This window comes from Delphinus delphis, chromosome 5 (assembly GCF_949987515.2).
Source record: "Delphinus delphis chromosome 5, mDelDel1.2, whole genome shotgun sequence".
In the NCBI taxonomy this organism is placed as follows: Eukaryota; Metazoa; Chordata; class Mammalia; order Artiodactyla; family Delphinidae; genus Delphinus; species Delphinus delphis.
The window spans coordinates 68,383,044-68,407,793 of record NC_082687.1 but is presented as its reverse complement, the minus strand read 5'-3'; the positions used below and the strand labels follow the sequence as shown (position 1 = coordinate 68,407,793).

Genomic DNA, 24,750 nt, shown 5'->3' with positions numbered 1-24,750 from the left:
CAAGACAGTAAAGAAGAGCCCTCTTGATAGACCAGAGGGAGGTAGATCTCTGGGAAGAATGCTGGTGAGGAATAGGTGAGAAAGAACATGTAGGAAATGACTGGTGCAGTGTGTGCCTGTGAAGACAAAATAAATGTACTGGATAGTAAAGCTTTCTTCAAAGAATTGGAGCATTTTTTAAACAAATGCAAATATTTCTGTAAGTGCCTAGCAATTTCTAAATTCCTTTTGGGCATGTGCTCATATGAGCGCACCCGTACACACACACACACACACACACACATCTTTGTTTAGGATTGCTAAATACCTTTAAGCCATTGAGTAATAGTTTATTTACTTAAATACTTTTAGTGGTTGTAATATTTTCCACTTTGTCAGGAGCTTCACCAAGAGGTAACATACAAGTAGAAACAAGTTATGGAAAGGGACACACCTGCTTAGAAAAAAAGCAACTCCTTCGTCCAGGAACGAAGCAAGCTTATCAAAAAAGACAACACCTGAAGAGCCAGTTGGGATAATTGTGCATACTGCAGACACCTCCTAGCTTTACTCCTCATGTCTACCTGAGAGTCACTTTTAGAGTGACTTTTAAAAAACATGCTGTAAAAACAAAACAAAACAAAACAAAACAAAAACATGCTGTAACACTTCTGAGTCACCAGAGAATTGTAGTTAACCCGAAAGAGAAAGACAGGTTTAGGATGGAATGGAAGTATTCTTGTCCTTATACGTCTCAGTGAGAACCTAAGACTTTCTCTCCTCAGCAATTCTTAAGGGCTGTTGGCATTCAGGATGTGAAGAATGACCTAGTTTTGAAGATGACATATGTAGTGTGACATATTGCTCTTTGGAAAGAGGAAAATATAATTAAGAAAATCAACCATTCAACCTTATTAGGAATCTCCACTTTAATGATTTGAGACATAATAAATGCATTTATCTGAAATTCACTCGACCTAAATCCATCCATTCATTCAACATTTACTGAACACCTACCACACAGTAGGCACTATTCTAAGCACCAAGGATACATCAGTGAATCCTGTTTTCACACAGTTTACATTCTACTGGGGAGAGATAGGCAATAAACAAAGGAAGAAATAGATGATGTGTCTGAGGAAAAACGAAACAGGCTAAGAGGATGGGGAATGATAGGGATGCTATTTTATGAGGGTCATAATAATGAGGATAGTGAGGTGGTGATATTTGAGTTGAGATCTGAATGAAGGGAGAGAGTTAGTAATGTGACAGTGTGGAGGAAGAATTGACCCTAGATAGTGGGAATAGCAAGTGCAAAGTTCCTAAAGTAGAAACATGCTTGCAGGTTTGAAGAACATCAGAAAGGCCAGTGTGGCTGGAGTAGAGTGACGGAGGGGAAGAATAGGGTAGTCAATGAGATACCTGCAGAAGTTGCCAAGTATCAAATCTTTTAGGCCAAGGAGAAGATTTGGGATTTTTAAGTATGTTGGAAATCAAGTAGAGGATCCCTAGCAAAGGAGTGACCTGATCTGACTTACACAAAGGACCATCTGGTTGCTCTGTGCATCACAGATTGTAAGCAGCAAAGTGGAACAGCCCATTAAGAGAATACCACAATAAGCTACACAAGAAAAGATGGCAACTTGAACTACAGCTGTACCAGTGGTGGTACTAGGAAGTATTCAGGCATATTTTGAATATAGAGCTAGAATGACCTGTGTAAGGATCAGAGATTAAAGTTAAGTACCAGATTTGTGGTATAGCTAGGATCTGCCATCCAGTGTTCTGATGCTCCATTCATTTTTCCACATTACACCAACCTCTCCTTGCCCCCATGAACTTCATAATGTTATATGAACTATTCTTTTCAAGGAATATATTTGAAATGTTCTTGTTACAGAACCTGGCTAGTTGGGATCTATTTCACAAACTATTAAATGCAAGTGAAAGTGCTATACATGAAGCAGCCGTGTTGTTTAACCCTCTGGTGACTAGTTCAGATGTGCCAGAGACAGCAATAATATTTAGATGTGCATTATATAGATTATACAATTATTGTGATGCAAAGATATCCTTTGACTAGGTGTGCATAGCTAGGAAAATATTCTACTTATTTATTTAGGCAGCTCCGGGTCTTAGTTGCAGCACTCAGGATCTTCACTGTGGCATGCGGACTTCTTAGTTGGGGCATGCGGACCCCTAGTTGCTGAATGTATGCAGGATCTAGTTTCCTGATCAGGGATGGAAACTGGGCCCCCTGCGTTGGGAGCGTGGAGTCTTAACGCACTGGACCACCAGGGAAGTCCCGATATCCTACTTATTTATAATTGGTCAGCAAACGTCAAAAATACTCAATGCATTTTTTTGCTATGAATAACCATCTATCCGGTCCTTGACCTATCAGAATTTACATTCCTCATAACTTTCAACAAACCAGATATTCAATGTCCACTGTGTCAGACACTCTACTAGACATGAAAAACTATTAAAATAAATGGTCCCTTTTCATCAGGTACACAAAAACAACTGAAAGTGACTTAGAAAAAGAAGCAAAATTTTTAAAAGTGCAGACACCTGTTGCAAACTATTGATCAGGCAATGCTAGAGTAAACAGAACCACTAGATCGTTGTGGAATTGTCAGGAAAAATTTTCCTAGATGGGTGAGCATGAGTTTTTTTTTTTTTTTTTTTTTTGAGCATGAGTTTTAAGAAAAGGAATCGGATTTAGCAGTTTTATGAAAAGGAATCAGATTTCGTAGAACATTCTAAGTAAGGAAAATACAGCACAGGAAGGCTAAAGGGTAGAAGCAAGTGACATGGCATGCGAGTCCACACCCAGGTGTATGTAATAGGACTGGATCATTATTAGCAAAGGGTGGAGGAGGCAATTAGAGGAAAGCTGCAAACATAAACCAGTAGTTCACAACTGACAACTCAAGAGCGGTTAATGTGATCACAACAAAGAATTTAGGTGTTTTGTTTTGTTTGCTGTCAGTAGTACGAATTATAAACGGGTGCGACTGAAGGCAGATTCTTAGTCATACTTCTCTCAGCATTCATCAGTATTTGTCAACACGTTTATTAAGTACTTTCAATACACAACTGTTTTCAAGACTATGAAAAAGATTTTCAGAAGAAAATGATACAAAGAGCAGATTCTGCATCAATTAACAGACAAAGTTGAGAGAGGAGCAGTTTTCTATCGCCGCTTCCGTGCCAGTGTGCAGTAAACTGCAGTGAAGTCGGGAAAACTATTCTAGTTAATGCCTTCAAAGTGCACAGTGTCTCCCCGTAGTAAGCACTTAACAATTTATGGTTATTATTTTGACCTTAGACCTCTCTTAACCATTGCGATTCTGCTTTCTCATTTTCAGAGGAATAAATGGGTCACAGATGGTCTGAGGATCCTGCCAGCCCCCGACAATTTCCTATTTCAAGGAGGCATCGAATAAATATTTGCTGAACAAACAGACGAAGCAAACTGTCTCTCCACGGAGCCGGGCTGAGCGCCCACCAGGGAACCAGCCGGGAGGGAGGACAGGCTCGGATGCTGGACCCAGAAGCGGGTGCTCATCCAAGGCCAACGGGCGGGGTTGAGGGAGGGTCTCGATTTGCAATCTTAGCGCCACCCGCCGCCAAGTCCACACTCCCCTCGGGCCCCGCCTGCGGCCGTAATCGCTCTTCTCAGCCACCAGGGCAGCGACCCGCCTCCGCCGACGCTCCGGGCCGCCCCTTCCGGTTTAAGCCCCGCCCCACCGGCCTCGCCCGTGGCCCCACCCCTCCGCGAGATCGCCGCCGGGTCCTCTCAGCGCCCGCCGCCGGCCGGTCCACCCCCGGACGCTCTGAGGTCACCGACGGGGCCGGGCTGAGGTGGGCGGAGGGACAGAGGGAAGATGGCGGCCGAGGCCGGATATTGGCGCCGCCTCCCCCAATCCTGGAGCCGGCGCAGATGAGGCGGCTCGGCTGGGGCCAGCGGCGCGTCGGAACCGGAGCAGGGGGGGACCCTGGCAGTGGGGCCTGGCCCTGATATATGCCGGCGCCTCGGCTAGAGTGAGTGGCGGCGGCGCCTCTTTCCTCCGGCTCTTTCCCTGTCGCTGTGAGTCTGAGCGGGTGGCGGGCGGCCGAGGCGGCGGGGCCGGGATGGAGGACATTAACTCCAATGTGAACGCGGACCAGGAGGTGCGGAAGCTGCAGGAGCTGGTGAAGAAGCTGGAGAAGCAGAACGAACAGCTGAGGAGCCGCTCCGGGGCCGTGCAGGGCGCCGGCTCCCTTGGGCCTGGCAGCCCGGTTCGGGCCGGCGCGTCCACTCCCTCCTCCGGAGCGGCGTCCCCTAGGGGCTTCCCCTTGGGCCTCAGCGCCAAGTCGGGCTGCGGGGCCGGGTCGGGCCCGAGGCGGACGAGTAGCGAGGAGCTGCGGGACACCACCTCCTTGCTGGCAGCGGGCGAGGGCGGCTTGCTGGACGAGGTGGAGCCGCTGCGGCCCGAGGAGCTGGAGCGCCTGTCAGGCTGGGAGGAGGAGGAGGAGAGCTGGTGAGCGCGGGGCTCCGGGCCGGAGCTGGGCGGGGACGGGCCCGGGGGGCGGAGAGCGTCTTCCGAGGGCCCCCTGGTAAGACACCTCGCTTTGTGTAGCGGGGTCCGCTCTCTGATTCATGGTTTTCTTGCTTTGGCTGCGGAACGGTCAGCCAGAGTTGGGGGTTCGAGGCTTGGAAGAGGAATAGGCTTTGTAGCTAGTTCTCCTCTGGATTGGGGACCCTCTGAGCTTTGGACCCCGTTGGGGTCTGGGGTCTGGCACAGCCTAGGAAGGGCTGCTCGCCGTGGGAGGAGTCGGAGATGGGAAACTGCTTTGTAGGAAGGGATCCAGCTTTGTGTGAAATACTGGCTTTCGGATGGCGGCCTGGGCATTTTGGGTGTGATGAGGTGTCACCCGGTGCGCGGAGCAGACCAGGGTAATCTAAGTCCGGGCAGCGGTCAGTGTTTTGGACCCGTGGGAGATGGGTACATTTCTGGCGGCGATGGGGAAACCGTGTGGATCAGCAGCACTCCCCCTTGGGTAGTAGGGTGACGCTTGCTTTGTGTGAAGAGGGCAGAGGATGGTGCTGCTTTGTGTGACGAGTCAAGGGTGGAACAAGAGCCCTGGCTCTCATTTTTTAAACAAGAATTGGGTCTGGCATTTTTCGAAGCTGTGAAGTGACAGTTATCTATCTTTCATTTCCATGTCATCCTAGGGGCAGAGAAAAACAGCCGTATTTAAAAATCTAAACCGAACTGTATTGTCATAAGCTACTTCTTGATAAAATTATGACCCACACCGTAATATCATTTCCATATATAGAAAGGACATGAGAGGCAGTTTCCCTCATGTTTTATTGTAATTGCATAAAGATGTCAACGGGAAATTCTTAATTTGTCTTAATTTATCCTTTTTTAAAGTTTTAATTTTTAGCTAAAGTATCTCTGCTCTTTGTTGAAACTGAAACTTCTAACTTAGTAAGGTTGAAATCCTTCATAGACTCCGGTTTCGCAGGGCTGCAACCCTTACAGAGTGTACTGAGGTAGTTAAGAGCTTTGCCTGGATTCAGGTCCTGGCTCTGCTACTTAGTAGCTGTACAGCTTTGGGCAAGTTAATCAGAGCCTCATTTTCTCCCTCTGTTTGATGGAGAAGATAATAGTTCTTACCTCTGTAGAGTTGTGAAGATTATGTGAGCTAATCCATGTATGCTTTTAGCATGGGTCTGGTATATGAGCTCTGTGAGACTAGCCACTATTACTCTTAAACCTAGTTGTTTAAATCAAGAAATATTTAGTGAGTGCTTTCAGGATCTTGAGGGAGGTTCTTAAATGTTGATCCCTGTTCATTAAGGAAGTTATGGTCTTGTTGGGAGCCAAGTTTTATGGAGGAATAAAGAAATAAGCTAGGAAATACACAGTGAATTGCTTAAAAGAGTGATAGGGACAAAAAGTACTGAGAGTGCTCAGAAATTGAGAAGAAAATAATAGTCTAGTTGGGGCAGACTTTGAGGAGAGGTGGTTTTGGAGCCTGAGAGTGGAGAAAGAGTGGGAAGGGCATTTTATGCTCTGACAACTGCTAGAGCAGAGTCAGAGATATTTGTAACTCAATTAGAAAGGTTTGAGTTACAGAGATGCTCTTGAATATATGATGTCAAGCCTTTATTTTATTGCCAAGTGATACCAAATATTATTAGAACTGACTGTGGTAGTGACAGTTTTCATATTAGTGTGAAATCACGTCCTTACAAAGGAATCCTAGGTATGTATACACTTTAAAAGAAGTCGGAATCATCTAATATCACATGCCTCTTCCAAGTGATGATGATAATGATGCCCATAATAATAATGAAGATTAGCTGCACTCATTAGCCCATTTTAGACTATGTATTCTTAGAACACATTGACTCCCCTTGGAGAAGCTGATTAAGTCTTTTGCTGCTTTGGTTTCTGATCACAGTGTTTTTGTTCAGGTAAAGCAAGTCTTTTAAAATACTATGCCAGAAGTTTCTTTTGGCCAATTGATTCCTGCTTACTACTTTGATCCTGGTTACATATCTTGATGTTATAGATGTCCTGTGCTTTTTCTGAAAAGATTTGTGTGAATTGAAAGTTTGAAAATCATATTTAAAGTGCTTTGGAGTATGTGTATGGAGTATAAGTTATAAGGGGTAGTGGGTGTTAGTAGCAGTGAGGGAAAGATTTAAAGAGTCAAGAGTTTTTCTTAGCAAGCTAAAAGTCTACTTTCTATAACTTATACCCATTTCCTTCCTTTTCATCTAGAGGAATGTTTTTTCCCAAATGTATACCACAAAATGTCAGTCCTGAAGGTGTTAGTAGATATTGTGTGAAAAAAATAATTGTGGGTCTGAGATCAAATATATCTGGGAAAAACGAGGTTCAACAACAACAACCAAAAAAACCCACCAGATTTCTTTAATGCTGGGCTTTTTAAATATGCTAATATGTATTGAATATAGTAAGTCTCTAAGTGGTACGGTTTGTTTCCTAAACTTATTTGCTCTCCCAAGGAACTAGTATCTTTAGAACACACTTAGAAAACAGTATTGTATTTACAGCAGTGGCTTTCACGGTTTTGTTTTGTTTTTTTCTCAATCCCAGCTTCATGATAAGAAATACATTTTATACCATAGCCTAGTACACACATGTTTATGAATAATTGAAACAAAAGTTTCACAAAACTATACTTGGTATATGTGGTAAAGCGCTAATGTTTTCTGTTCTGTTTCTTTAGGAAAAAATGCTGGTTACAGCCCACTGAGCTGATGTGGTGACCCATTAATGGCTAATTATCAGTTTGAAAAATGCTCTTATAGAACAACTCAGAAAAGTCTAGAGAAGGGAACTAACATTATTGTGTATCACAGTGTGTCAGTCTATGCCAGGCAACTTATAAACATTTTTACACTTAATTGCATTTAATTTTTATCCATTTATGAGGTAGGTATCATTTTTTAGGTAACGACACTTCTTCTCTCTCCAAGCATCAAATAACAGATGGTAAATGATGGAGTCAGGATTTGAATCTAGGTCTTTATGACATCATAGCTTATGCTGTTTCCATTATATTTTGCTTTCTCCAAGTCTGATTCCTTTTCCACATGAATGGCCCCTTACGATATTTGAATACTACCATCATGACCCTGCTGACTCCTCCCCACCACACACTCTGAGCATTCTCATCTCTTCTTCAGAGTAATACAATCCCAGTTTACTTAATCATTCCTTAGATAATGTAATTCTCTGATCTTTCAACTGTGGTCATTTTTCTCTTAATGAATTCGGGTTGCTCCTTGTCATTAAACGTGGTACCCAGAACTGTACTCAGCATTTTAGATGGTATTTGACCAGACAGTGTGTGGTGGATATGTCTTGCTTGAGCTAAATGCTATTATTTTGAAACCAAATATTTCATTAACTGTTTTAATTTCTGTTATTTATGCTTAAAATGAGTGAGTGGTTTCAGTTACACCCCATATGTTTTATACATAGGCTGTTACACTAAGTCTTCCTAACGCTGGTTTTCTGTAATGAATTTTTTTAGCTTGAATATTAGGCTTTTATATTTCATTTTGTCAGTCTTGATTTAGGCATTTAATATCTGTTCCTTCCAAATTTTTTTGTCATTTTCATATTTCATAAGCATACCTACTGGGTCTTCATTTAAGTTATTGATAAAAATATTAAAATGACAGAATAAAGGGCTCTCAAGTATGCAGCTTGACTTAGACTCCCTCCAGATTAATGAACATCATTAATCAACTCACACAGTGGTTGTTCAGTAACTGTTAGTACTACTTATTATTATCAAGCCCATATGCCATTTTGCCTGTATGGATATTATGAAAGATTTTGCCAAGTGGCTTGCTATAATTAAGCTATATGATGCCTTAAAGAGTTCTTACCTTCAATGAAGTAAACTTATTAGCATAGACATTGCAGTTAATTTGGTTTGACTGTTCATGATGAATCTTCTGGGTTTTTCCTATTCTAACTTTACAAACATTTTGTTTAACCTAGTTTTGAATTTTGCAAGGAATCAGTCTGGTCTGGAATTTCTAAACATTGCTTGTTTTTCTCTTTAGAAATTATCCTATTTTGTCTTATCCAGGCTTTTGAGCTTGCCATAATATTGATATTTCAGAACAACAAATTTCAGGTCAACAATAATTTGGTGATAAAATTTCAGTTATCTTCCATTATTTGGAAGAGTAGACTTAAACCTGTTCCAAGCTACTTTTTGGCTTACTGTGTATCACCTTGCCTCATTTGAACTACAATTTCCCTCAATTTAGCCTCCCCAAAATTCCAAGTTTATAGTTCAGTACTGTCAACTACATGTACATTGTTGTGCAACAGGTCCCCAGAACCCTCCCATCCTGCATGACTGAAACTCTACACTCACAGAAGAGTAACTCCCCTTCCCCCTGCTCCTGGAAAGCACTGTTCTACTGTGTTTCTATGAGTTTAACCCCTTTAGATACCTATAGGTAGATCATGTAGAATTTGTCTTTTTGTGACTAGCTTATTTCATTTAGTATAATGTCTTAAGGTTCATCCATGTTGTAGCATATGACATGGTTTACCCCTTTTTGAAGGCTGAATAATATTCCGTTATAGTATATAACACATTTTCTTTATCCTTTCATCTGTTGGTGGACACTTGGATTGCCTCCATTTCTTGGCTGTTGTGAATAATGCTGCTGTGAATGGGAACCTACAAATAACCTGTGCAAATCCATGCTTTCACTTCTTGTGGGTATATACCCAGAAGTGGAATTTTTGGATCAAATGGTAATTCTATGTTTAATTTTTTGAGGAGCCACCATACTGTTTTCCACAGCAGCTGTACCATTGTACATTCCAACCAGCATTATACAAGAGTTCCAGTTTTTCCATATCCTTGCCAACACTTGCTTTGATTCATTCTGAGTTTTTATGTGGTGTGAGGTAGGAGTCCAACATCATTTATTTTGCATGTGGATATCCAGTTGTCCCTGTACCATTTGTTGAGAAGACTTTTCTGTTCCGTTAAATTGTCTTGGTACCCTTGTCAAAAATCAGTTGCTCAGAGATTGGTTCAGATGGTGGAGTAGAAGGACGTGCTCCCACTCCCTCTTGCTAGAACACTGAATCACAACTACCTGCTGAACAACCATTGACAGGAAGACACTGGAACTCACCAAAAAAAGATACCCCACATCCAAAGACAATGGAGAAGCCACAATGAGACGGTAGGAGGGGCGCAATCACAATAAAATCAAATCCCATAACTGCTGGGTGGGTGACTCACAAACTGGAGAACACTTATACCACAGAAGTCCACCCACTGGAGTGAAGGTTCTGAGCCCCACGTCAGGCTTCCCAACCTGGGGGTCCAGCAACGGGAGGAGGACTTCCTAGAGAATCAGACTTTGAAGGCTAGCAGGATTTGACTGCGGGACTTTGACAGGACTGGGGGAAACAGAGACTCCATGCTTGGAGGGCATACACAAGTAGTGTGCACATTGGGACGCAGGGGAAGGAGCAGTGACCCCAAAGGACACTGAACGAGACCTACCTGCTAGTGTTGGAGGGTCTCCTGCAGAGGTGGGGGGTGGCTGTGTCTCAACGTGAGGACAAGGACACTGGCAGTAGAAGTCCTGGGAAGTACTCCTTGGCGTGAGCCCTCCCAGAGTCCGCCATTAGCCCCACCAAAGAGCCCAGGTGCACTCCAGTGTTGGGTCACCTCAGGCCAAAAAACCAACAGGGAGGGAACCCAGCCCCACCCATCAGCAGACAAGCGGATTAAAGTTTTACTGAGCGCCGCCCACCAGAGCAACACCCAGCTCTTCCCACCACCAGTCCCTCCCATCAGGAAACAAGCCTCTTAGATAGCCTCATCCACCAGAGAGCAGACAGCAGAAGCAAGAAGAGCTACAATTCTGCAGCCTGTGGAAGGAAAACCACATTCACAGAAAGACAGACAAAATGAAAAGGCAGAGGGCTATGTACCAGATGAAGGAACAAGATAAAACCCCAGAAAAGTAGCTAAATGAAGTGGAGATAGGCAACCTTCCCGAAAAAGAATTCAGAATAATGGTAGTGAAGATGATCCAAGACCTCGGAAAAAGAATGGAGGCAAAGATTGAGAAGATGCAAGAAATGTTTAACAAAGACCTAGAAGAATTAAAGAAGAAACAAACAGATGAACAATACAATAACTGAAATGAAATATATACTAGAAGGAATCAATAGCAGAATATCTGAGGCAGAAGAACAGATAAGTGACCTGGAATACAGAATGGTGGAATTCACTGCTGCAGAACAGAATACAGAAAAAAGAATGAAAAGAAATGAAGACAGCCTAACAGACCTCTGGGATAACATTAAACGCAACAACATTCGCATTATAGGGGTCCCAGAAGGAGAAGAGAGGAAGGACCTGAAAAAATATTTGAAGAGATTATAGTCAAAAGCTTCCCCAAAATGGGAAAAGAAATAGCCACCCAAGTCCAGGAAGCGCAGAGACTCCCATACAGGATAAACACAAGGAGAAACACACCAAGACACATAGTAATCAAATTGGCAAAAATTAAAGACAAAGAAAAATTTTTGAAAGCAGCAAGGGAAAAACGACAGGTAACGTACAAGGGAACTCCCATAAGGTTAACAGCTGATCTCAGCAGAAACTCTACAAGCCAGAAGGGAGTGGCATGATAAAGTGATGAAAGGGAAGAACCTACAACCAAGATTAGTCTACCCGGCAAGGATCTCATTCAGATTCGATGGAGAAATCAAAAGCTTTACAGACAAGCAAAAGCTAAGAGAAATCAGCACCACCAAACCAGCTGTACAACAAATGCTAAAGGAACTTCTCTAAGTGGGAAACACAAGAGAAGAAAAGGACCTACAAAAACAAACCCAAAAAATTGAGAAAATGGTAATAGGAACAGACATATCATTAATTACCTTAAACGTGAATGGATTAAAAGCTCCAAGCAAAAGACACAGGATTGCTGAATGGATACAAACACAAGACCCATATATATGCTTTCTAAAAGACATCCACTTCACACCTAGGGACACATTCAGACTGAAAGTGAGGGATGGAAAAAGATATTCTATGCAAATGGATATCAAAAGAAAGCTGGAGTAGCAATCCTCATATCACATAAAAGACTTTAAAATAAAGAATGATACAAGAGACAGGGAAGGACACCACATAATGATCAAGGGATCAATCCAAGAAGAAGATATAACAATTATAAATATATATGCACCCAACATAGGATCACCTCAATACATAAGGCAACTGCTAACAGCTGTAAAAGAGGAAATCAACAGTAACACAATAATACGAGGGGGGAGGGGCTTTAACACCTCACTTACACAAATGAACAGATCATTCAAACAAAATTAATAAGGAACCACAAGCTTTAAGTGACAATATAGAACAGATAGATTTAATTGATATTTATGAGACATTCCATCCAAAAACAGCAGATTACACTGCCTTCTCAAGTTCCCATGGAACATTCTCCAGGATAGATCACATCTTGGGTCACAAATCAAGCCTCAGTAAATTTAAGAAAATTGAAATCATATCAAGCATCTCTTCTGATCACAATGCTATGAGATTAGAAATCAATTACAGGGAAAAAACATAAAAAACATAAACACATGGAGGCTAAACAGTCTTTCCTAAGTAACCAAGAGATCACTGAAGAAATCAAAGAGGAAATAGAAAAATACCTAGAGACAAATGACAAAGAAAATACAACAATCCAAAACGTATGGGAGGCAGCAAAAGCAATTCTAAGAGGGAAGTTTATAGCAATACAAGCCTACCTCAAGAAACAAGAAAAAATCTCAAACAATCTAACCTTACACGTAAAGGAACTAGAGAAAGAAGAACAAACAGCACCAGGAGTTAGCAGAAGGAAAGAAATCATAAAGATCAGAGCAGAAATAAATGAAATAGAAACAAAGAAAACAATAGCGAAGATAAAAAAACTAAAAGCTGGTTCTTTGAGAAGGTAAACAAAATTGATAAACTGTTAGCCAGCCTCATCAAGAAAAAGAGGGAGAGAACTCAAATCAATAAAATTAGAAATGAAAAAGGAGAAGGTACAACAGTCACTGCAGAAATATAAAGCATCCTAAGAGACTACTACAAGCAACTCTATGCCAATAAAATGGACAACCTGGAAGAAATGGACAAATTCTTAGGAAGGTATAACTTTCCAAGACTGAACCAGGATGAAATAGAAAATATGAGCAGACCAATCACAAGTAATGAAATTGAAACTGTGATTGAAAATCTTCCAGCAAACGAAAGTCCAGGACCAGATGGCTTCACAGGTGAATCCTATCAAATATTTAGAGAAGAGCTAACACCCATCCTTCTAAACTCTTCCGAAAAATTGCACAGGAAGGAATACTCCCAAACTCATTGTATGAGGCCACCATCACCCTGATAACAAAACCAGACAAAGATACTACAAAAAAAAGAAAATTACAGATCAGTATCACTGATGAATATAGATGCAAAAATCCTCAACAAAATACTAGCAAACAGAATCCAACAACACATTAAAAGGATCATACACCATGATCAAGTGGGATTTATCCCAGGGATGCAAGGATTCTTCAGTATACGCAAATCAATCCATATGATACACCATATTAACAAATTGAAGAAGAAAAACCATATGATCATCTCAGTAGATGCAGAAAATGCTTTTGACAAAATTCAACACCCATTATGATAAAAACTCTCCAGAAAGTGGGCATAGAGGGAACCTACCTCAACATAATAAAGGCCATATACGACAAACCCACAGCAAACATCATTCTCAATGGTGAAAAACTGAAAGCATTTCCTCTAAAATCAGGAACAAGGCAAGGATGTCCACTCTCACCACTATTTTTCAACACTGTTTTGGAAGTCCTAGCCACAGTAATCAGAGAAGAAAAAGAAATAAAGGGAATACAAATTGGAAAAGAAGAAGTGAAACTGTCACTGTTTGCAGATGACATGATACTATACATAGAGAATCCTAAAGATGCCACCAGAAAACTACTAGAGCTAATCAATGAATTTGGTAAAGTTGCAGGATACAAAATTAATGCACAGAAATCTCTTGCATTCCTATACACTAATGATGAAAAATCTGAAAGTGAAATTAAGGAAACACTCCCATTTACTATTGCAACAAAAAGAGTAAAATGCCTAGGAATAAACCTACCTAGGGAGACAAAAGACCTTTATGCAGAAAACTATAAGACATTGTTGAAAGAAATTAAAGATGATAGCAACAGATGGAGAGATATACCATGTTCTTGGATTGGAAGAATCAATATTGTGAAAATGACTATACTACCCAGAGCAATCTACAGATTCAATGCAATCCCTGTCAAATTACCAATGGCACTTTTTACAGAACTAGAACAAAAAAATCTAAAGATGTGTATGGAGACACAAAAGACCCCGAATAGCCAAAGCAGTCTTGAGGGAAAAAAACGGAGCTGGAGGAATCAGGCTCCCTGACCTCAGACTATACTACAAAGTTACAGTAATCAAGACAATATGGTACTGGCACAAAAACAGAAGTATAGATCAATGGAGTAGGATAGAAAGCCCAGAGATAAACCCACACACCTATGGTCAACTAATCTATGACAAAGGAGGCAAGGATATACAATGGAGAAAAGACAATCTATTCAATAAGTGGTCCTGGGAAAACTGGACAGCTATGTGTAAAAGAATGAAATTAGAACACTCCCTAACACCATACACAAAAATAAACTTAAAATAGATTAGAGACCTAAATTTAAGACCTGACACTATAAAATTCTTAGAGGAAAACATAGGAAGAACACTCTTTGACATAAATCACAGCAAGATCTTTTTTGATCCACCTCCTAGAGCAATGGAAATAAAAACAAAAGTAAACAAATGGGACCTAATGAACTTAAAAGCTGTTGCAAAGCAAAGGAAACTACAAATAAGACGAAAAGAGAGCCCTCAGAATGGGAGAAAATCTTTGCAAACAAATCAACAGACAAAGGATTAATCTCCAAAATATATAAACAGCTCATGCAGCTCAATATTTAAAAAAGCAAACTACCCAATCCAAAAATGGGCAGAAGACCTAAATAGATATTTCTCCAAAGAAGACATACACATGGCCAAGAAGCACATGAAAAGCTGCTCAGCATCACTAATTATTAGAGAAATGCAAATCAAAGCTACAGTGAGGTATCACCTCACACCAGTTAGAATGGGCATCATCAGAAAATCTACAAACAACAGATGCTGGAGAGGGTGTGGAGAAAAGGGAACCCTTTTTGCACTGTTGGTGGGAATGTAAATTGATACTATGGAGCCACTATGGAGAACAGTATGGAGGTTCCTTAATAACTAAAAATAGAATTACCATATGACCCAGCAATCCCACTACTGGGCATATACCCATAGAAAACCATAATTCAAAAAGACACATGCACCCCAATGTTTATTGCAGCACTATTTACAATAGCCAGGTTGTGGAAGGAACCTAAATGCCCATCCACTGCCGAATGGATAAAGAAGAAGTGGTACGTATATACAATGGAATATTACTCAGCCATAAAAAGGAACGAAATTGGGTCATTTGTAGAGACGTGTATGAATCTAGAGACTGTCTTACAACGTGAAGTAAGTCAGAGAGAGAAAAACAAATATATATTAACACATATATGTGGAACCTAGAAAAATGGTACAGATGAACCAGTTTGCAGGGCAGAAATTGAAACACAGATGTAGAGAACAAGTGTACGGACAGCGAGCAGGGAAAGCAGCGGCAGGTGGGGGTGGGGGTGTGATGAATTGGGAGGTTGGGATTGACTTGTATACACTGATGTGTATAAAATGGATGAGTAATAAGAACCTGCTGTATAAAAAATAAAGTAAAATTCAAAAATTCAAAGAAATAATCAGTTCCTCATAAAATGTATGGGTTTATTTATGGACTCACAATTCTATTCCCTTGATCTATGACTATCTTTTATGCCACTGCTGCCCAGCGTGATTACTGTAGTTTTGAAACTGGAATGAGTGAGTCCTCCAGTTTTGTTTTTTTCAAGATTGTTTTAGCTATTCAGTGACCCTTGTATTTCCATGTGAATTTTAGGATCAGCTTGTAAATTTCAGCAAAAAATAAAAGGCAACTGGAATTTTGATAGGGATTGTATTGAATCTGTAGATCAATTGGGGATCTTAACTTTTGAGATCTTAACAGTATTGAGTTTTTTCAATCCATGAACATTGGATGTCTTTCTATTCATTTAGGTCTTTAATTTCTTTCAACTGTGTTTTGTAATTTTCAGTGTGTAAGTGTTACATTTCTTTTTTTAATTTTATTTTCAGTCATTTTATTATTTTTTTAATGCCACTGTAAATGGAATTGTTTTTCTCAATTTCATTTTTGGATTTTTCATTGCTACTGTATAGAAATATGGTTGATTTTTGTATATTGACGTCATTGTCTCCTGCAGCCTTCCCCAAGTCATTTATCAGCTGTAATAGTTTTTTTTATTTTTTTTTGGTGTGGATTCCTTTGGATTTTTTTTTCTTTGCGGTACGCGGGCCTCTCACCGCCGTGGCCTCTGCCGCTGCGGAGCACAGGCTCCGGACGCACAGGCCCAGCAGCCATGGCTTACGGGCCCAGCCGCTCCTTGGCACGTGGGATCCTCCCGGACCGGGGCACGAACCCATGTCCCCTGCATCGGCAGGCGGACTCCCAACCACTGCGCCACCAGGGCAGCCCCCTTTGGATTTTTTATATAAAAGATCATGTCGGGCTTCCCTGGTGGCGCAGTGGTTGAGAATCCGCCCGCCAATGCAGGGCACACGGGTTCGTGTCCCGGTCTGGGAAGATCCCACATGCCGCAGAGCGGCTAGGCCCGTGAGCCATGGCCGCTGAGCCTGCGCGTCCGGAGCCTGTGCTCCGCAACGGGAGAGGCCACGGCGGTGAAAGGCCCGCGTACCGCAAAAAAAAAAAAAAAAAAGAAAAAATATCATGTCATCTGCTAATAGAGATAATTTTACTTCTTTTTTCCAATCTGGATGCCTTTTATTTCATCTTCCCGTCTAATTGCCCTGAGTAGAACATCCAGTATCATGTTAGGTCCAAGTGTTGAAAGTGGACATCCTTCAATGTGATTTTTATTGCTCTTTTATTTTAAATAATTGCTAACAATTATTATTATTATTATTTTGTGGTACGCGGGCCTCTCACTGTTGTTGTCTCTCCCGTTGTGGAGCACAGCATCCAGACGCGCAGGCTCAGCGGCCATGGCTCACGGGCCTAGCCGCTCTGCAGCATGTGGGATCTTCCCAGACCGGGGCACGAACCCGTGTCCCCTGCATTGGCAGGCGGACTCTCAACCACTGTGCCACCAGGGAAGCCCTGCTAACAATTATTTATTGCACTAACACATGACAGATACATGCTAAGCACTTTATATACAGTATTTCATCTTCTTAATAACCCAGTATGGTCAGTCTATTATTAATCTCCATTTTAAAGATGATGAAATTAAAGCTTAGTTTAAATAATTTGCTTTTAGTCTCTCAAGTATGTGGATGAGCTAGGATTGGAACACAGTTAGTCTGACTATGTTTAAACATTTTCAGCTCTTACCTAATTTTAATTATCTGTATTTTTCATGTTATTCTTTGTACATTTGTACTGTTATTCACCTTTGGCTATTTTATATTCCCTAATTCTGTTTTTTGATCATTTGTCTTTAACGACCGGAGCCCTATGTACATTTTTATGAATTTCTTTATCTGATGACCTCTTTTTGTACTCACTATTCTTGTGCTGAATTGGCCTTCGGAGCCCCTGGGAGTCAGATTGTAGCTAAGAGCCATGACTCTGGAACTAGGTCGCCTGAGTTGAAATCCCTGCTCCCACCTTTGTCAACTGCATGACCTTGTTAACCACTTACTCTCTGTGCTTGAGAGTTTTCATTATCTGTAAAGTAGAGTTAATTATTGTATCAACCATATAGAATTAAATGTAATATAGGTAAAGGGTTTAGAACAGTTGTTGACACAAATTAAATATATAAGTGTTAGCTTTGTCTTTATCATCTCCATTTTATTTTAGTTCTAGACTGATCTGTCTTTGCAGTGAACTTAAAAAAAAACTTTTTGAAAAATTTCAAACATATACAAAAATAGAGTGAACAGTAAAATGAACCTCCACTTAACTTACAACCCATCTTTAACACTTACCAACTCATGCCATTCTTGTTTCATCTATACCATTCAAACCTCAACCCTCTGGACTATTTCGAAGCAAATTTCATCTCAAACATCATATCATTTAATTACTAAATATTATAGTAGAAGATAAGGACTCTTTTTAAACATAACTACACTACCAGTTTACCCTCCCCATTAAAAATAATTCTTTAATATCATCAAATGTGATCTGAATGTTTTTAGATCAAATTTTCTAAAAAATGGTTTGCACTTCTTTGTTTAGAATTTTTTTTCTATTTTGCTATAAACTCCAAAATGAAATGGCCTCTTTCTTCCAGTATTTTGATCATTTTGTTATCCCCAGTTAATTTGTTGTTGGTGATGGTCAGAACAGGTCCAGTTCTCATTTCTTCCTAAGCCTTTTGAGAAGTTAATTGTTGGGTAAATCAAGAATTTCTTAGGTGTTCTCCGTGCAGGGTGAGGTTTTCGGCAGATGTCTAAAGACTTGAAGTGATCCCATGTCATTATTACATACTTTCTTTGTACTAGAACTGAAATTTGAATTAGGTGAGTAACATCATTCATATCTTCCTTTGGCCTCTTGGCCTGTAATCAGCTCCTGTAATATCATCCTTATTTTTACAGTTATATAACATTTTTAGTTAAATTTAGTTTTAGTGTCTCTGTGCTTTCATCCATGTACTTGTACTTTTAGGCTCCCAGGTTTCTGTAAAACAAAATAATTTTAGTCTAATTTTCCATAAATCCTCATGTTCTTCATTAAATTTACCTAAAACAGGTATACTTTTACTGAGGAAAGAAACAGTAGTGGGTCTCAAAGAAAGGACCCTTTTTAAATGGTTTTTATTAGAATTTCTCAAGAGCCTCATATAAAAGAATAAACAAATACATATAATACATAAAACATCTTTATGTTACTATTTAAAATATTCATTGTTGAGGGGGAGGATTAGGAACTGACTTCTCCACCTCTCCAAGTCTCCAGATTCTTTTCTCCATTCCTAGTGTGAATTGTGCTAATTGAAAAGGAATTTACATGTGGGCAAAAGGGGGGTGTATGTGTGAAATACTTTCTAAACGAGTTTTAGATAGTTTATTCATCCACTCTGCTGCATTTTTGTAGATGAGAGTTTAGTATTGTGTATATATGCATAAAGACTGTATTATCTAATCAGTATTTGTTAATTAAAATTATTTGTCAGTATCTAGAAGTTTGTTGCTTTATTTTTTTTTTTTACTTTTTCTTTGAGAGATTCATTATTGCTGACATACACTCTCTATATCTGTAGAGAAGACTACAGATTGAGAATAATGATTTTAGGGAAAATAGACATGAGCTGTCTGACTCTTTGTGGGGCCCTTAGGAACTTTTACAGAACATAAAATCATAGAAAATAAAATTAGAAATGGACTTTGAGACCAGGCGGTCATGCCTCTTGTTTTTAAGCTGATTTAATATTCAAGCTGGTCAGGACAGATGATTATTTCTTCTTTTCTTAAAGGTTTTTGAGATTGGAAATCTAATAAGTTCCTCATATCCCGTTAAATCCATTTTACTTTAAATCAGTTTTCTTTTAAGTTTATGAAGACACTTTGAACTCATGCTGACTTCTCATCAATAAATTTTATGGATAAACTTCCCTAACTCAGAGGTAGATATGTTGGTGGTTTTTTCTTACTGTATTTTTTTCTCTCATAGCCCTTCACTTCTGATAATGGACTTTTATTACTTGACCTTTTTGTTTTATGTATGCTTTTTGTAGGGGACCATTGGTAGAATTTGCCTGTGATTTAATATGATGAGCCTAGGTTTATAAAGCAATTTAATTTGTATAATTGCCACCACTTATAATTTGGCAGTCATTCGCTGATTAACATCTTGAAGTTTTGTTTTCTAGACTCTTCTAGACCAGGGAGATGTTACTTTAAAGTAACATGGTTCGTGTGTGTGTGTGTGTGTGTGTGTGTGTGTGTGTGTGTGTGTGTGTGTTTTAAATGAATCAGAAGTTATACATCTAGATGGTCATTTTATTCCCTTCTTAGCAGTGGTTTTCCAGTGATTCTAACATGGGTTTACATTTTTTTTTTTTCTTTAATGGAAAAAAATACTTAGACCCCCTATGTGTGAGCATTGCACTGCTGGGAACACTTAGAGACATGATAATGCATTTTCTTGCTTTCTTAAAAAATTGAATTTGGCCAAGAAGGGCCACATGATTGGTAAAATATATTACAATCATTATTGTTTAAGCATGTTCTATATACCAAGTATTGTATAAGGCATTTTATGCATGTTAAATAATTTAATCTGCACAATTTTGAGTTGTAGTTATTGTTATCCCCATTTTTTTCAATTGGGGTAAAATATACAAGACAAAAATTACCATTTTAATCACTTTTAAGTGTACAGTTCAGTGGCATATAAATACATTTACATTGTTGTGCAGTCATCACCACCGTCCATCTCTAGAACTTTACAAACTGAAACTCTGTATAAATAGTAATTCTCCATTCCCCTATTCTCCCTGCCCCCAGCCCCTGGCAACCACCATTCTACATTCTGTGTCTATGAATTTGACTATTCTAGGTACCTCATATAAGTGGAATCATATAGTATTTATCTTTTAGTGTCTGGCTTATTTCGTTTATCATTGTCTCTTCAAAATTCATCTGTGTTGTAGCAGGTGTCATGTTATCTATATCTTACAGGTAAGGAAACTTAAACTCGAAGTCACATAGCTAATATAGTGCGTTGAGATTCATACCAATCCTGAAAACCGTGCCTGATAAAACATTTGATCTTGATTTATTTAACCTGTAGATAGATTTTTTAGACTTATTCTGTATAACTCTGGAGATCATTACTAGAACAATAGGTATACGTGAGAGGTAAGCAAATATTGATTTAATATAAGGAAGAATTTTCTAGTAGAGCTGTTCGTAGATAGTATAGACTGCCTTTAAAAAGCGTGAGTAACCTTTAGCAGTAAAGACTGCTTAATGGTCCTGTGACAAGGGATGTTTCAAAGAGGTAAAAGTTAAATTTGGTTATTTCTAAGTGTTCTTTTAATCTGTGTTTCTGTGATTAAAATATTGTCATCTATTTTGGAACATAAGATACCCTAACACAAATTGGTAAGCTTAAATGTGGGAGAGATCTTTAGCAATGTAAGCATCATGGATTTTTCTTTTCCTAAATCTATGGCACATTTCTCTGAATATCCATAGTAATAGCAGATTCTTTTCCTCTTGAGGGTAGGTTTGAATTTTGAAAACTGTTAAAGTCATTATTATGCCTCGTGAATAAAAATGGGTTAGCAAGATGTTTGAAGTCCTCAGCAGTCCAACTCCAATTCACCTTTTTCCTGGATTTTCTTGCTGTTGTCAGAAAACTTCATAAACATTCATGCCTGTTACCTTTTAATTTTCATTCTGTATAGAGTACCTTTTTTCTTTCCTTTCTGAAGTTCTAAATTTCCCACTTGGTTTACTTCCTCTTCAGTGTTGCCTATCACTGTTTATATATCTTTTTAGAGTATATGTAACACCACAACCTCGTACTTTGTCTTGTCTAGATGGTGAGCATTTTAAGCAGAGGAAGCAGTATCATATTCATCTTTGTGTGTCAAAACAGGCTCTCAGAATCTTGTGTGTAGTAAGAGTTCAGTTATATTAAATTGAATCAATCTGATTGTCAGTATGTTAAGTTGAAACGAGGTGAACGAGGTAAAATAATGAGACCAGATTTCTTGCATGACTTGCATGACCCCTATGCCAGTTACAAATGAGGAATTTCATACATACTCTGCATAATGGCAATATTTAAACTGTACTCTCCCATGAATGAATTAAAGAAAATTCTGTCCAGATACAGTATCTGATGTTTAAAATCAGTTTTAAAATTCTCTCTTTTGTAGGATAACTGTTACACCTTGTTTTATACTTCTTTGTACTTTTTGTAATTTCTCAATTTTCTGTTACGAACACAAATTGCTTTTTCCTTTCTTTTTTTTTTTTTTGTGGTACGCGGGCCTCTCACTGCTGTGACCTCTCCCCTTGCAGAGCACAGGCTCCAGTCGCACAGGCTCAGCGGCCATGGCTCACAGGCCCAGCCGCTCCGCAGCACGTGGGATCCTCCCGAACCGGGGCACGAACCCGCGCCCCCTGCATCGGCAGGCGGACTCTCAACCACCGCGCCAGCAGGGAATCCTACAAATTACTTTTATAATTTAAAAAAATCCTGATAAATCTTACTGATTTAAGTCAGTTTCATTACTCTGTAGTCACATAGGGTAAGGATCATAATACAGCATGATACATTAAAAAGCCATTGATGTTTTCCTTGTTACTTAGAATCAGTAAGATTATATTTCACAGATGAACAAATTTTGGTTCCAGTAAGTTTAGACATGTGTTTTTGATAGAACTGGAGCCCAAGTCAGCTGATGTGTATGATCTTATCCGTTATTCTTGTTTTTAACTTTGCATTTTAAAAATGAGATTCCACAAGTGCAAATATTAACAAGTTTATCAGATTTACCTAAAGTATGTAGTCTTTTTTTTTAAAATTTTTATTGGAGTGTAGTTGATTTGCAATGTTGTGTTAGTTTCAGGTGTACAGCAAAGTGAATCAGTTATACATAGACATACACTTACTCTTTTTTAGATTCTTTTCCCATAGAGGTCATTATAGAATATTGAGTAGAGTTCTTTGTGCTATATAGTAGGTCCTTACTAGTTATCTGTTTTGTATATAGTAGTGTGTATACGTCAATCCCAATCTCCCCTTATCCCTCCTCCCCCTTTCCTCCCTGGTAACCATAAGTTTGTTTTCTACATCTGTGACTCCATTTCTGTTTTGTAAATAAGTTCATTTGTCCCATTTTTTTTTTAGATTCCACATATAAGCGATATCATATGATATCTGTCTTTGTCTGACTTCACCCAGTATGACAATCTCTAGATCCCTCCATGTTGCTGCAAATGGCACTGTTTCATTCTTTTTTTATGGCTGACTAACATTCCATTGTATATATCTACCACATCTTCTTTGCCCACTCCTCTGTCGATGGACGTTGATTGAGGTTGCTTCCATGTCTTGGCCATGGTGAATAGTGCTGCAGTGAACATTGGAGTGCATGTATCTTCTTGAATTATGGTTTTCTCCAGATGTATGCCCAGGAGTGGGATTGCTGTATGATATGGTAGATTTGGGTTTTTTTTTAAAGTATTTATTTATTTGGTTGCGCTGGGTTGTGGCAGGCGGCTCCTTAGTTGTGGCATGCGAACTCTTAGTTGCAGCACGCATGTGGCATCTAGTTCTCTGACCAGGGATCGAACCCGGGCCCCCTGCATTGGGAGTGCATAGTCTTAACCACTGTGCCACCAGCGGAGTCTCCCGTATGGTAGTTCTGTATTTAGTTTTTCAAGGAACCTCCATACTGTTCTCCATAATGGTTGTACCAATTTACATTCCTGTCAACAGTATAGGAGGGTTCCCTTTTCTCCACACCCTCTCCAGCATTTATTGTTTATATATTTTTTGATGATGGCCATTCTGACCGGTGTGAGGTGATACCTCATTGTAGTTTTGATGTGCTTTTCTCCAGTAATTAGTGACGTTGAGCATCTTTTCATGTGCTTTTTGGCCATCTGTATGTCTTCTTTGGAGAAATGCCTATTTAGATCTTCCACCCATTTTTGGGTTGGGTTTTTTGTTTTTTTGATGCTGTGCTGCATGAGCTGTTTGTATATTTTGGAGATTAATCCCATGTCGGTCACTTCATTTGCAAATATTTTTCCCATTCTGTGGGTTGTCTTTTTGTTTATGGTTTCCTTTACTGTGCAGAAGCTTTGAAGCTTAATTAGGTCCCATTTGTTTATTTTTGTTTTTATTTTCATTACTTTAGGAGGTGGATCAGATAAGATATTGCTGTGATTTGTAGTCTGTTTTTGTTGAGGGGGAAAAACCCCAAACTTCCTTACTTTCCAGGAATATCAGATAAGGAATTTCAGAGCTCACATTTTGTGAGTCTTCGGGGTTACTGATGTTGCTGCTCTCCTCAGTCTCATTTTTGGGACTACTCTGCATGCAAATCCCTATGCCAAACTTTCCAGGGTCCCTGGTGGTGCCGATGCCCTGGTAGCCTAAAAGGGCTCATTCCCTTCTCTTTTATTTACCCAGATCCCTGCCTCCTTGCCTTTCTGCTAGGACCATATCTATAAGTATATCTGTAAATCAGTTTAATTTCGACATGATTTAAAATAAAATAATTTGGGTAGTAAATAGCATTAAATAGTGTCTCAATGTAAATGAATTGAGTTACAATAATGTTCTGTTCCTTATAGTAATGACTTGTACTAGCCAGAGCACACTGCATGTTGACTCCTGTTGTGATAGTTTAGTAGCAAAAATGAACTTGTAGAAGCATTTAGGTTTTAAGGCTTTCAGTAATATAAGTTCTTATTTTGCCTGTTCTATTTACGTAAAATCACATCCTCTGTGCTCTTTCATTTGGGAATCTAAATTATGGAGGAAATGGATACCTTTAGGAACAAATTAGCTTATTTAAGAGGAAGGCTCAATAAATGCAAAACATACAATTTGCTTTGATCTTGGAAAGGGTTCAAATTCTGGAGTAAAATTGAGACTTCTTGAGGGTATTAAGGAACTATAGGGAGGAAAAGAAAAAAGTGATTATATCTTCTTGAAATGTGGGAAATAATAGAAGCAAGATAATGCAGTACCATGAAGTTTATGAAAATATTTGGAGAGAGACAAACAGTGTTTAGTTAAAAATTAGAGGTTTAGAATTCATGAGAATGAATCAAACCATGTCCCACTTCTACAGTTACTAGAAGGAAATCTCTCCCACACACAGCCCTCCACTGCTCCATTCATGAACTTCTGCTCATCTGCCTGTGAGAGAATTAGAAAGTACCCAACCATGTGTGGCTGTTAAGCGTTGTTTTGTTTGAAAAGCGTGA

General features: G+C 39.5%; 1 protein-coding gene and 1 long non-coding RNA gene across 4 annotated transcripts in view; both read left to right on the top strand.

Annotated features, from left to right (window-relative positions):
- The window catches only part of LOC132425459 (uncharacterized), a 50,996-nt gene extending 47,293 nt beyond the window's left edge, over positions 1-3,703 (top strand). For both annotated transcript variants that reach the window (XR_009519442.1, XR_009519443.1), the window contains exon 3: positions 3,354-3,703. This is a non-coding gene — a long non-coding RNA (uncharacterized lncRNA). The remainder of the gene's footprint in view (positions 1-3,353) is intronic.
- Positions 3,704-3,859: 156 nt separating this feature from the next.
- SLAIN2 (SLAIN motif family member 2) overlaps positions 3,860-24,750 on the top strand; it is an 81,177-nt gene continuing 60,286 nt past the window's right edge. For both annotated transcript variants that reach the window (XM_060012593.1, XM_060012592.1), the window contains exon 1: positions 3,860-4,508. In XM_060012593.1, coding sequence (XP_059868576.1) covers positions 4,120-4,508 — 389 coding nt within the window. In that variant the 5' untranslated portion in view covers positions 3,860-4,119. The remainder of the gene's footprint in view (positions 4,509-24,750) is intronic.